Source organism: Pinus tabuliformis, chromosome 2_1 (assembly GCF_031772625.1).
Source record: "Pinus tabuliformis cultivar Carrire ecotype Pingquan chromosome 2_1, CPIR1, whole genome shotgun sequence".
In the NCBI taxonomy this organism is placed as follows: Eukaryota; Viridiplantae; Streptophyta; class Pinopsida; order Pinales; family Pinaceae; genus Pinus; species Pinus tabuliformis.
In genome coordinates this window covers 683,609,969-683,624,449 of record NC_142299.1, presented here as the reverse complement: position 1 = coordinate 683,624,449, position 14,481 = coordinate 683,609,969, and the positions used below count along the sequence as shown (strand labels likewise).

The 14,481-nt window shown below is 40.8% G+C and overlaps 1 protein-coding gene across 1 annotated transcript; it reads right to left on the bottom strand.

Annotated features, from left to right (window-relative positions):
- Positions 1 to 1,041: 1,041 nt before the first annotated feature.
- On the bottom strand, positions 1,042 to 5,211 carry LOC149202449 (uncharacterized). Its single transcript, XM_089401592.1, has 2 exons — positions 3,848 to 5,211; positions 1,042 to 3,100 (listed from the first exon to the last, which is right to left on the bottom strand). Exons 1-2 carry the CDS (start codon positions 5,209 to 5,211, stop codon positions 1,042 to 1,044), a joined length of 3,423 nt encoding a protein of 1,140 aa, XP_089257718.1.
- Between the last annotated feature and the right edge of the window lie 9,270 nt (positions 5,212 to 14,481).

Below are 14,481 nucleotides of genomic sequence, written 5' to 3'. Positions count from 1 at the left end.
ACCTTTGGCAATCTTTGGTAGTTGTGGTGAATTATTCATACTTGAAAATATATGAGTAAATATCTATTAGAAAGAGATAAGGAATGTGTGCACCTGATATCAGCAAGCCGGACTGCAGACCCACGTGCCCCGAATTGGATCCTCAACAGAGGGCGAATGGCAGAACCACTGAGAGAACAAAGATACAAAGGCGAACCGATTATGAGTGATCCTCAACACTGTGGAACCACCAAGAGATTGATAAAATCACTGAGGCAACAAAGAGAGAGCACTTATCCTCAACAAAAGGTGCACTGTTTATAAGCGAGTTGAGCACTTATCCTCAACAAAAAGCAAACGGTTTATAAGCGAATTGCAGATCCACCCACCGAGAGATTGAAGTCGATGTTTCAGGTCTCGCCAAGAAGCACAATGTATATGTGTACAATAAAAGGATTTCATAGTAACTATTTTTTGTTTCAGAAATTTTACCATCTAATATATAAAGTTGTGGAATGAAGAAAGTGACTTAACATATATAACACGCCTTGTGATACATCATTCTTCATTTATGAAATGTATTGTAAGAAACATTTAATTTGAGGTTGATGAATATATCTGCCCATTTAATAAAAGAATTTAATATATATATATATATATATGTATATATATATATATATATATATATATATATATATATATATATATATATATCTGTATATATATATATATATATATATATATATATATATGTATATATATATATATATATATTATATATATATATATATATATATTTTTTTCCACTGGAAAAATCCGTAAATTTCATTAATATGAAAATTTACATATGTAGATGCATTGAAGCATATGCCATAGTCATTCTGTTGTATCTGATCTTTTTCAAAAATTATCAGTTTGGGTTGCTGTATATATTTACCACGCAGGGTATTCTGTATGGTGCTGTTTACAGTGTGCCTTTTCGGCATCTATCTAGCTGAAAATAAAACAAAAATTTACAAAAATGTCAATATATATACTGCTGTCATGGACGTGCACATTCCTTTAAACTGTTAGATGACCCGTGGTTGGATATTCCGGGTCTATGTAAGGACGGTGGTAAAATTTTTGTTCCTGTTGGTCTTTGATCTCGGTGATCTCCCAGATGCCTTTGTCCATCATCGCTGCCTCCTTGGATAATTTATCAGCGCCTTTGTTATGTTCCCTGTAGATGTGTGAAACAGTGATATTGTTAAATGCTGATTTGAGTTCGAGAACTTCATTCAATATAATGCTGAGTGTGTGTATGTGACATGTGGATGTGCCATTGATCCAATTTATGATGATCTGAGAATCCCCGAATATGTTGATACTAGTGCAGTGGTGACTCAGTGCAAAATGAAGTAAGTGGCGCAGTGTGATGAGTTCTGCGAAGTTGTTGGTTCCGGCACCCAGTCCAGCCTTTATTTTGTATAGATGATGCTCAGATAAATGGATAATGATGCCGCCCCCACAGCTCTGCATGTTTGCGGCTCCGTCGAAGTAGGCCCAAGGTATGCTTTGATCGATGTGAGGGGGAGGGGTAGGATGTCGAGATTTTGGAGGGGGCGGGTCTGGTAGCTCTCTCAGGGCAGTGATGATACCAGCCTCAATCAATGGCCAGTGAATCGGCTTGTCCTCAAATATTAACCGATTTCTAGATTTCCATATGGACCAGTTTACGATTATGGGCAGATTGATATTCTTTGAACCTTTATTTCTCTTATCCCATTCTGTCCATGCGTTAATGAGGTCTGTTCCGTTCCATTCACCCGAGTAATTCGTGAAGTTCTTAAGGTTTTTCCAAAGGTTCAGAGTCGAACGACATCTCAGGAATATATGTTCTGTTGACTCTGAGGCTTCTTTGCAAAGAACGCACCAGGTAGGACCATACTGTGCCCTTTTCATGAGCTGTTCTCCGGTGGGTATTTTATTTCGCAAGATACACCAGGTGAAGAGCTTTGATCGCGGTGATGCGGAATGTTTCCAAATATTCTGCCACCAGCTAGCTAGGACTTCGGGCTTCTTGTGAGAGATTAGCTGGAGGTAGCCCGCCTTGGGGGTGTATAGACCGCATTCAGCCAGGTTCCATACGAGTTCGTCCTGCCCCTCTGTAATTCGAATATGTGATTCAATCAGGGCCTCTCTGTATTCTCTCCAAGCTGGGTGCCATCTTCTGGGGAGGTTTAGCTGGTGCGCGGATTTCCATGCCTGGTGGAATATATCAGAGTGATCATGATCCGCGATCTGCGAGATTACTTTGATATCTTGTGCTGAGAGATATTCCACCAGCTCTCGAGGGAGTATATGCCTCCCTCCACTGCCGGCCCAAGGATCGAGCCCAATCCTTGCTCTATTCCCGTCTCTGATACGCCATACCAAGTTGTCTCTGATTAGTGGCAGAGAGTGTAATAGGGCCTTCCAGATAGATGATATGCCTATTTTGTTCCATACTGGGAGTCTAACCCAATCGATGATGCTGAGAGGCCAAATGTATTTGTGGTAGGTAAGTCTAGTCCATAAGCTTTGAGTCGTCAGTAGAGCCCAGCCCATTTTCCCTGCCAGGGCTTTGGCAAAGATAGGGAGCTCCTTTAACCCCCAGCCTCCCCATTTCTTTGGTAAAGCTATCTTATTCCAGCCTATCCAGGCAAAGATACGCTTGTCTTGGTTGCCTGCCCATAAGTATCGATTGCATAATTGTTGTAGTTTTGCCAGGATGTTTCTAGGGATCCAGGCCAATGCCATCCATAATACCGGCGTTGCTTCGAGTACTGATTTGATCAGGGTTAATCTCCCAGCCCTGGATAGATATCTATGGCTCCAGCATGATAGTCTTTTTTCCACTTTTGCTACCAGCCAAACCCAGTCTGCAATCTTTTGGCATGTCGGCTTTAACCAATATCCAAGATATTTTAGCCCCCTGTCCAATGGCTGAGGAGTGTATGGGAATGCCTGCCTTGCCATATGGTTTTCGTTTGCTGAAGTACCAACCAGAGTGATAGTAGATTTCAACCGATTTACTTCCATACCTGTTGCATGTGAGAAGAGACCTAGAATGCGGATGAAGGTAGATGTGTCCTGAATGCTGCCATCCAATAAGATTAGGACATCGTCTACAAACAATAGGTGAGTGAGGTAGCATTCATCAGTGATTTTGAGGCCTCTGATAGTCCCTTCCCTTTTTGCTGAGATGATAAGCCGGCTTAGGGCTTCCATGACCAATAGGAAGAGGAGAGGCGAAAGAGGACAGCCCTGTCGCAGCCCTCTTTCGGAGTGAAAGAAGTGTGAGGCAGATCCATTGATCAAGATACTGAAGGTGGGAGATGTAATGCAGGCCATGATCCAATTGATGAGGGCGTGGGGGAAACCGATATGAATAAGAATCATTTTGATAAAAAGCCAACTGACTCGGTCAAATGCCTTGGAAAGGTCTATCTTCAGCAGAATACACTTAAGGTGTTTGGTCCAAATGGAATGAATCGCTTCTTGGGCGGAGCCAATGGCTTCATGGATCTGCCTATCTTCCAGGAAAGCAAATTGTTGAGGGGCGATATGTCTAGACAGGATGGGCTTGATCCTATTGGCAATGATCTTAGAGATAATTTTATAGAGTACATTGCACAGGGATATGGGGCGGAAGTCATCAAAGGAGGATGGGGAGTCGGATTTGGGAATGAGGGCGATGAAGGTGGAGTTGATAGCATTATAGAGACTGCCCGAAGTTCTGCTTTCCTCTACCACCTTAAGGATATCTCCTCCCAAGAGGTCAAAAAAGGCGATGTAGAACTCTATTGTCCAGCCATCCGGCCCAGGGCTCTTTTCCCTTTGAAACCATTTGAGTGTACTTTCCAGTTCTTCCATAGTGACGGGTGCTGATAGTCCTTCAGAATCCTCTTCATCTACAAATCTAGGGAAGTGAGAGGCCACATTGATGATTTCGGCCAGATTTGTGCCTGCAGGGCTCTTGTATAATCCTCTGAAGTGTGCAGTACCGAGTTGAGAAAGTTTGTTAAAGGAATCCGCCAGTCCGCCTTCAGGTAGGGGGAGGTTCCAAATGGTGTTCGCCACTTTCCTTCCTTTGGCGAAATTGTGGAAAAATCTTGTGTTTTCATCTCCGGCTTTAAGCCAAGTAGCCCTGCTGCGCAGTCTGAGAGACTCCTCCCTACTCTTGAGTATGTTATTCTTCTGGTTTTCCAATTCCACCAGACGAGCCTTATCTTCTTGCGATATGAATCCCAGATTTCGCTCATCCAGAAGAGCTTTCAATTCTTCTTCCACTGTTGTGAGCTGCACATCTTCTCTTGTCTTCTTATCTTTGGCCCAGTTGATCACAATGTGTTTAAGTTCAGTAAGGTTTTTAACGAATCCCCTAGCCATCGAAGATTCTCTGTCAATGGGATGTGCTCTCCAGAAATCTGTGACCAATTTTGAGAAGCTCTGGTCCTGAAGCCACGTGTGATTAAACTTAAATGGAGCTTTTGGCTTCTGATGAGGGCCCAGAATATCCATTATAATAGGGGAGTGGTCGGATATACCCCCATTACCCACCCACTGTTTATAGAAATGTAACTGTTGAATCAGAGGGCCTTTCAGCAGGAAACGATCCAGCCTGCGAGCCAGAGCAGCGGTCCCTACCCTTCTATTTCTCCATGTGGGGAGGGGCTTCTGCATAGGGATGTCAATGAAATCGTGCTGCTCCAATAAGCTCCTCATGAAGTCTGTGATGGAATCTACTTGGGCCATTGAACCCCATGACTCCCTGAACCCCAGAGAAAAGTTCAAGTCTCCTCCCAAGATGATACGATCAAGTGTCAATAGGTTACAGTTGAGTAGGTGTCTCCAAAAATTTTCCCGCTGTTGACAGGGTCCATATATATTGACGATGCGAAGGGTGAGGCCAAGGTCTATAGAGAATATGTCCACTCCCATAAAGCCATGGCCTCCCCAAGAGGAGTCCAATCTGATAGATTTGGGATTATACCCAATCGCCAGCCCCCCCGATCTGCCAATAGCATCAGTAGCTAGGAAATTCCATCTTGCCGACAGAGAGGTGAGGGAGTGAGTAGTGGACTCTGCAGGGCCGAGGGTTTCTTGTAGAAGAATGATATCAGGTGATTCGACCTCAAAAAGTCGTTTGAGGGCTAGTTTCTTTGGGGAACTAGCCAGGCCCCGGCAGTTAAAGGAGAGGCACTTCATGGGGGGCCAATCTTTGGGGGTTTTGTTGCTCTAAGGACCCCATCGATGGTGGCTTGGCGCCCAGCAGCCACTTCCGCGCCTGCATGCCTGATGGCTTTATTGAGATTTGATTTGCGACCCCGAGTAGATAGGAAACCAGGGCCGAGAGGGACTAAACCCAACCCGAATTGTGAATCAGAGACCTCCAATTGTGAGGATCTAGGGCGAAGGGAGTATGGATGGGATGGAGTCGATCTGGAAGATGAAAACGAGGAGGGCGAAGATGTGAGGGGCAATGAGGGCGGAGCAGTAGATGGGATCAGAGGGGGCAGAGGGATAGAGCACTGTGCCATGGTACATGCAAATGAATTCACATATACAGATGAGAGATCTAAAGAGTTAGAGGGAGGGATAAGTGAGGTACCCGAAGCTTGCGCTGCCGCTGCTGCTGCCCGAGCCCTAGTCAGTGGAGGCGAGGGCGGGGCTGTCTTGAGCAAATCTGCTTTCTCTGGGGCGCCTTGAGGTACCGCGCTGCTTTGTGGAGGACGGGGGATGGTTGGGGAGACACCTCTGGATGCCGCGGGCGAGATTATTGGAGATCCTTCCTGACTTTTGTTCAATGGGCATTCCTTGAATAGGTGACCCACTTGGTGACATCGGTTGCAGCGGAATGGAACGCCTTCATAATCCAGAATCTGTGTTCTGCTAAATTTTCCCCATTTTAGTGTGATTTTTTCTTCCAAGCCATCCCGAGTGTCCAGGTGCACCAGAATTCTAGCTAGGGTTCTTTTCTTTGTATCCTTATACGAACGATCATGGTCCAAATACGTGCCCAGTGCGTTCCCAATTCTGATAAATGCTTCCTCAGTCCAATATTGTAAAGGCAGCCCCGGCAGTCGCACCCACAGTGGGCCTGCTCCAATCTGTTCGCGCTCAGGATCGAATAGGGGGCTCCATCGTTTCAATAGCACAGGTGCCATTTCTATGTGCCAGTACTGTGCCAGTACTGTGTCCGTGAAGGCCTCGTTCGCAAAGTGGAGTGAGAACCATCCCCTTGGAAGTTCTTGTACCTCTGGCAATTCTGAGAAAAGAGCACCCCAAATTTCTTTAACCCATAGCGTCAATCTTTCCGCCGAGAAGGTACGCCCCCGCACATGTCCAACCAGGACCGTCCGAGCCAGTGCCATAGTATCCTCAAAGTCGGTGGGGTCACCGAAGGCTATGGTGATGTCTTTTGCCGTCGCTCTGATGCACTTCGATTTCCGCTTCTTCGTGCGAGGCGCCGTCGGGTGATCTACAAGGGGATTTGAAACCCTAACCGGGGAGGAGGGTTTTGAAGGCTGTACATTGAGGGCCGGAGTGCTGAAACAACCGGAAGGCCTAATCCCAGCTTCTTGTTGGGGTTTTTCTGCTGTCTCCCGAGTCTCTGCTTGAGCTAATGATGGATCGAATCGCGGCGATGGGAGCGGGTCGAATGCCAAGGAGTCTGGTGAGAGAGAGGAAAGTAGAAGGGCAGTCCCAGGCGAGAGAGGCGGAGCTTCCAGGCCATACGATGAGGAGAGTGGATCAGGCAGGGAGACCACAGGTAAGGTGTCCTGTGTGGAGGCCACTTCAACAGCTGGTGTATAGAAACCCGGGGACGCCTCATTAGGGTTTCCGAATATTTTATGCCCCTCTAGTGGATCCTCGGAGTAATCCACGAGGTCCGTAATACCGATGTCTTCCATCCCGGTCAAACCGCCGATAACCGTCTTCGGGAGCTGAACAAACCCAAACCCCGTAGTCCGCTTCTGTGCTGGCCGATCAGATGAGGCAGCCTATGATCCTGCGGTTCCTGCAGCTAGGTTATCCTAGACCTTCGCGGACGCGGCGCGCGATCCCCATCAGAGCCCTCTATATATATATATATATATATATATATTACAATTCAAATTAGTATATATTTTCAAAAATTATAAGAATGCAAATTATTTTAATTAAAAAAAAAAAATATTTGAAAAAATATTGAATTTATGAATTTAAAACATTAAATGTAAATATCAAAACTCATTAGGATAAATGTCATGTTTACCAACTTGTTGGATTATTTATATTGCTTGTTAACTTGTTGGGTTATTTATATTGTTTGTTGTGCAAGACAACATGGATTGCAATCTTTCCAACAAAATTAGATTAGATTACTTAAATTTGGTGTTTACCAACTTGTTGGGCTATTTATATAGTCTATTGTGCAAGACAACATCTATTGCAATCTTTCCTACAAAATTAGGTTACTTAAAGCTAAAATGTTTAAGAGGAATGATCTTCAAAACATTCTTTATTGTGAATTAAATTTCTTTACATATTTAATTTTATTTTATTAGTATAATAATTATTTAAAATAATTTATTTTAATCACATTCCATTATTTTTAATATTATTTTACTTTTAAAAAGATAAAAATTCAGCTAAACTTTTAAAATCTTAGATACATTTAAAAGCCATATTCCAAATTTGTAATTTAAAACATTTTCATTATACATTAAATTCTATACTATATTTAGATTATGTTTATAAAGATTTTTTATTAATAAAAAAAATATTTCATACATGACTTAAATTCAGTTCTAATTAGTTTTAACATTTAAAGGTTTTGTTGTCACCAACTGCACCTTATTCAAATTTTTCCAAATGATGTCAAATGAGTGCAAAAATGTTAAAAGGAGAACAAATCTTAGAGGTTGAAAGTCTGAAGAGGAGGCCACAAGCCAAAAAGCCAAAGTTTCAAAGCCAAGGAGGAAGTTGAGTTTTATAGGGGAGTGTCGAAGTTTGGGAGCCGATCATATTTGAACCGGATATCGGATGGGAGTTCTTTGGAGGGTTGAAACCCTAGTAACTTCAGTGTTAATCCTTTCCCAAAAAGTCTCGATGAGGAGGAGCTCTGGTTACAAGTTGGCACTTGGCCAGACTTCAAAAGACCAACGGCGTGGGGCTAGGGGCCGAGCATAGAGAGCTTAGAGCCCATTGAAAGCGTGTTGATTTCTGGTAGCATCAAATGTGCTCTAAGTCTTAAATTTTCTATGGAGGTTTAGACACATGCATTCTCCACTACCCAGAAATCGTTTTGGGACCCTAATTATAAAATTAGGAAATTGAAACAGTAAAAGGGTATTAATATAAACTGTTGGTGAAATTTCTAGAAGAAGGCAGAGATCAAGTCAATATGATCCTAGCCATTGATTAGAATTTAATCTGGGCCGTTGATTAATCAACGAGAAGATTATAAAAGAAGACTTGATGGGCACTTGGAGAAGACACATAAAGAGTTGATGAGTTAGATCGAATTGCTGAGGCTAGAGTAGCGTAGTGATTTCGTGGTGATCAAGTAGAGAGGGGCAGAGATAGTTTTTTGTTGGAGAATCTTCTCCTGAGCCAAGAATACACTGCAGAGAGGCAAAGAAAGATGCAAAGAAGGTAACGCAGTGCCCAGTGAGGGTGACGCAGAGTAGCGTAGTGTCTTCAGTGCAGAAGTCCGAAATTTAGCTGGGAATTCGATGTTCTGAGTCGGGAGGGTTGAAGTTGAGGCTCCTAAGAGAAAATAGATCTAGTAGAGGAAGTGATGTAGTTCCTCAGAGGGAGTGACGCAGGCCCACACAGTGATTGCATAGGGACAATGCAGAGGTAGTCGGGGACTCGTTGTTTCAGTGATCGGATCAGTCGGGACTTGCAGTGTAGAGTGAGGTAATCTCACTAATTTCTTCACTAAGTGATATTCTTTGTACTGGATACCAAGCAAGGCATCCATAATTTGTATTTAGAAATAACTACTGCTTAATAATAAAAACCCTCATAATTGCTGCATCGATTTTCCCGTATTGGGTTTTTTAGGGGACATTTGTCCAAAAATAATGGTGTCATTGTGTTGTATCTTTTTCCTGTTTAGTTTCTTGTTTCGGCATATTATTTTAAATAGTGAATGTTGTAGTTGTATTTACTTTGATATTTACCATAGGACACAGTAAATAACTTGTATTGATTAACAAGTAGGAGAAGTAACATCAATTTGCTGCAATAGGGATTCCGGGTTTAGGAATTTTCACATGGTATCAGAGTTGCATGTGAAGCAAGAAGAACAGAGCTAGAAGACCCAGCGTTGGAGGAAGAAGGGAGTTCAAAATTCCTGGAGAGACAAAAATTCGAATCCCATGAGGGTTTGCGCAGTTCTGGCGAGGAGGGCTAGATTTTCGTGGTAAATATCTCTCCGAGTGAGTCGACGGGGAGGTAAGATTTCCAAAGTGAAATCTGTTAGCGGTAGAGGGAGCAGCGCAACAGAAGCTCAGCAAAGTAGGTGTACTTTTGGTGTCTTGCTTTAATACAAAATGAATTCCAGTGAAAAATGGTCAGATCCAAGTGCTTATCTTGATGTGAAACTATCACATTCTTTGCTAATTGCATTTCACTTTATTAGATAATTGTGTTATGTGTACATTGTGTTTCCAAAATGAAATTTACATATATGGTTGTTGCATAATAGCTAAAGGTTTTCGAAGCTATGGGCAACAATACCAAGAACGGGTTATGTGTAAGTAGAATTATGGATCTTAGTTAAAGAAGGAGGTTTCAGGAACTACCTCATTGACATGACAAGAGTACCAGGTTCCCATTTTTTGGTTATTTATTGTAATTGTTGCATTGTCGAGATAACAAAAATCTCTATCCCTAAGCAATTATTAACACGAACCAGGTTTGGTATTTTGGTCAAAGATCCATAGAAGGGAATACCATTTGTGGTGAGAATGGAAAATCCCAATTGGTGAATGTTGTAGGTTGCACATATAGATTTTGCATTACAACTGGTAGACAAGGACATGGGAAAGACTGCCTAGAAATTGAAAACCATCGTTAATGAGGCAGAGAATGTAGTGGTTGAATTCTTCTTTGCCAATGGAATATCATTTAATGCCACCCCTTCCCTTAGTACAAAGAGATGATGAAGAAAGTCATTGTTGTTGGTCCATTATTTTAACCCTCTCATTACAATAAATTGAAGACAACATTGCTAGATAGAGGGGTCACAAAATGCAAGGGGTGATGGAAGGCCTTAAAAAATCATGGGTTGAATATGGGTGTTCAATCATTATAGATGGTTGGACAAATATTCAACAAAGACTTTTGTTGAACGTCATTGTCATCTCTCCAATTGGACCATATTTCTTAAGGGAAAATGATTGTACCGAAAAGATGAAGGATGCAACCTTTCAATATGAGGTATTAAAGGATGCAATTGAGGAGATTGGTCCTATAAACATAGTTCAAGTTATCACAGGTGCTGCACCAATTTGTAGGTCTGCAAGGTTGATGATTCAAAGCATGGACACACATCTATTTTGAACTATTTGTTGTGTGCACGATTTAAATAATGCACTCAAAGACATTGGTAAAATGTCTTGGATCACCCACATTATTTTGGATGCAAGAGAGGTGCAAATGTTCATTTGCAACCACCATGCCTCGTTAGCTATTTATAGAATTTTTACAAAAAGGTTCTTGAAACCAACAGATACAAGGTATCACACCTACTATATCTTTCTTGACTGTATGCTAGAGGTGCAACATGCCCTAAAGGCCATTGTTATAATTTCTGAGTGGCCTGCGTGGGGGGAATCCAAAACAGATTAGGGAAAAAAGGTAAGGCGGTTGGTGTTGAATGATGAAATTTGGGTTGATGTGAAATACATTGTCTCTTTCACCATTCCAATAGTAGAGCTAATCAGGTATGCATATTCAAATTGCTCTTGCCTTGGGGAAATATATGAGTCAATTGATAACATGATTGGAAAGATCAAGTCCATCATTCGTCAAAGGGAGCCCTCTTTGGGGTTATTTAATGAACTCCAAAAGTTGATAGAAAAGAGATGGAATAGGCTAAACACAACTCTTCATATAGCTTCTTATGCACTTAATCCAAAGTGGTATGTGGGGAGGGAAGGTAGAGTTTCAACAATAGATGACTTTGAAGTGAAACAAGGCTTTGTTGATGCCATAGAAAAGATGTATAATGTATACACCAGAGCAAGCAACCATATTTCAAGAACAAATTTTTTATTTTTCTTTGCTTAGCAGCCCCACTTTCTCTAAAGTTGCAAAGGAAGATTTATTGGGTATGGCACAAAGAAGTCCTAGTGGATGGTGGAGGATGTATGGGGACAATGCACTAGAAATACACTCTCTTGCTATGCATTTACTATCTCAGGTTGCTAGTTCTTCAAATGCAGAAGGAATTGGTCTACATTTAATTTTATACACTCTATTAAGAGGAATAGGCTTACCTCTAAAAGAGCGGAGAAAATAGTTTATGGGCACAACAGTCTTCGCCTTCTTACAAGGAAGATAACAAAATATTTACAGGGACTACAACACAGTGGAATGTAGATCCTTACGATGCTTGCTAGATTGATGATGATGATGATGGGCCATCGATCCATACAAGATTGGTTAATGTACCATTAGATGACATTGAGATGTAGTCTTAAGCATTGATGATGACATGAGAGAAGAAAGTGAGGCTCAAGCATTTTCAAATAGGCTTGATGCAAAAGATATGAATTTTTGAGTAGCTTCAACCTTCATGCTACTATGGATATTGACTCATACTTCCTTTTTTGTTGTCTTGAGACATTTTGATTTTTCCATTTGGCACCTACACTAGTGACTATGTATTATTTTTCCATTTTGGACTATAGTCTATAATTTATAAATTTATAATCCATGGTTTTCTAGACTCTTAATTTCAGATTTATAATTAAATTTTAATGACTTGTTCATGTTTACAGTTTTATTAAATTTTACTTTTAGGCTTTAGCTGCTATTTAAATTTTGAAATGATTCATCATGCATCATAGAATGATTATGTAGACAATAGTAGATTGTAGGTTGTAGCAGACTAATAATACTTCTTAAGTTCTTGACAATGGGCAATGATGATGAGATTTGTTTTTGTGATGCGTAATAATGATTAGATAGTATTAGTATTAGTATTTTATTTTGTAATTTGAATTTCAAAATTAGTAATAGTTATAATTTTTATATTTTAATTTATCATTCATGTTTATGTTGAATCACTAAATTTTATTTTAATTTTAATATTTTAATAAATATAAAATTTCATTGTCGAACTTGCCGCCCTAAAAACTCATCTCCCATATGTGTACCCCATTCCCATGACGAGTTCAACACAAACACATATATAAAGATTGAGGCATCGGTCATTTTTTCAACTGCTACTACATTTTATGTGAATTCGATGGTGTATTTTTCTTTCTCCAAATCTTTTAACAAAGAAACTAGTGCCCAAACTTTTGTGCTTAAAATATTGGAGTTAAGATGAATTTATGTTGTTGTTTTTTTTTTTTTTTTTTTGTAAAATCAGGGTAGGTGGGTGGACCACACCCAACCAACCACAATTCATAACCATATTTTCGATGTGTGTGTACAAGTAAAAATGGGACTTGGGGGCCTTGGAATATAGTAGACTGAATATGAACTTTTGTGCCTATAAAGAAGGCGCCTTCTCCAAAATGCTAGCATTTTTTAGTTGAACTGGGACATACCTCTGGTGGCTGAAAAGTTAAAATCTACCAGCACAAATATAGTTGAATTGGGACATACCTCTGATGGCTTAAGAGTTAAAATCTACCAGCACAAATCTTTTAACAAAGAAACCGGGGCCCAAACTTCTATGCTTAAAATATTGGAGTTAAGATAAATTTATGTTGGTTTATTTATTTATTTATTTTTGTTCAGTGGAAAATTAGGGTAGGTACACCCGGAGGGACCACACCCCCGACCATACTAATATGAGCCTAACCCCATGGGCATCAGGGAGAATTGAACCCGTGACCTCCCAATGGCAAGGTGCTTTAGCAATGAAGCCTTGACCAATTGAGCTAACCCTCAGGGTTTACGCTAGTTTATTTTATTATAACATTTATTTTTTTTATCTGCCAAGGAAAACCTTGCTGAGAAACCATAGGATTGCTTCCTTACATTCATGGATGGAATCCTTGGTAAACTTATTGGTATAAATTAATGTGCCTAACACAGGGCGTTTTCAAACTGGGCAGCTGCTGGCATGGAACTAGCCAATTGTCCATATGTTGAGAATGGTGCAATCTTCCGATTCGGTTACAGCGAACTCTTATCGTATTGTTAATGCAATTGGGCATTGATGTGATAAATTATTGTTTACTAGGTTACTGTCAAGGACATCCTACTGGAGTTGTGTATGAGTACACAACTCAACCTCACTTGTATGTTATCATCCTGAGTGATCTTGTTAAGGCAAGTGATTTTGTTAGGGCTACCATCATTTTTGTTCTATTCTATCCCTATTTTTGTGTGATTCCAGCGTGATATCAGAGCTGGTGTGAACCTTTCCCTATCTAATTCACTACCTCCGTTATGGCTTTTTTCTTGGCTGATTTTGGTACTAATTTTGCAATCAGCCCTTGTGGCATATGGAAGGAGACCAAGTTTGGGGAGTTTCAGGGCTGGTTTTATAGTGTTTGGCTGGAAGGTCTCTTATTAGGGCTGTTTTATGCTCATTTTTTGTTGCAGTAAGTAAATAAATCATGTCCATTAATTTGGTGCCCAGCACTGGGGTTTTTCTATTGCTGTCTGTGCTTATAAATTTTTGCATCAACATCTCTGTTTTCAGCATTCTATTCAGAGTTATTTAAAGTTCTCTCATCATCGCCTATGGGGCTGTGAATTTGGATCTTTATTTTTCAATGGTTTCACTCTCTTATAATGGGCACACTTCTCTTCCAGGGCTTCGTGAGCATCTCAAAGCATATTCATCCCTCTTTACAAGAGATCACTCTCCTTCCTTGGGTGTTTCTTGCTCCTTAAATCCAACATATCTTCTAGTTTGTTTTTGCAGCATAATTTCTTACTCGGGCTGTGTTTTTTGCTAGGGGTTACTCACCACATAAAACATCACCGCAGATTTCTTGGAAGGCTGGTACTATTTCCTTTTATTGGTTTATAAAGGGGATTCTTTTTCTTGCTGGACCCAAAATGACTATTGGCCTCAACAAGGCTAAAATATTTTTTGGGCAGATTTAATAAAGAACTCTCTATAAGATATCTGTCATATGGAGAGCTGTGTCTTTGAGCCTTGGTAGGCTTGAATTTAGGGGTTTGAAGAGATTCCTGGAGTAATAATGTGCAACAGAGGTCTTCTAGATGATATTGCTAACACCATTTATAGTACACATTGAGCCCTGCACTTTGCACATGACTATAATCCAT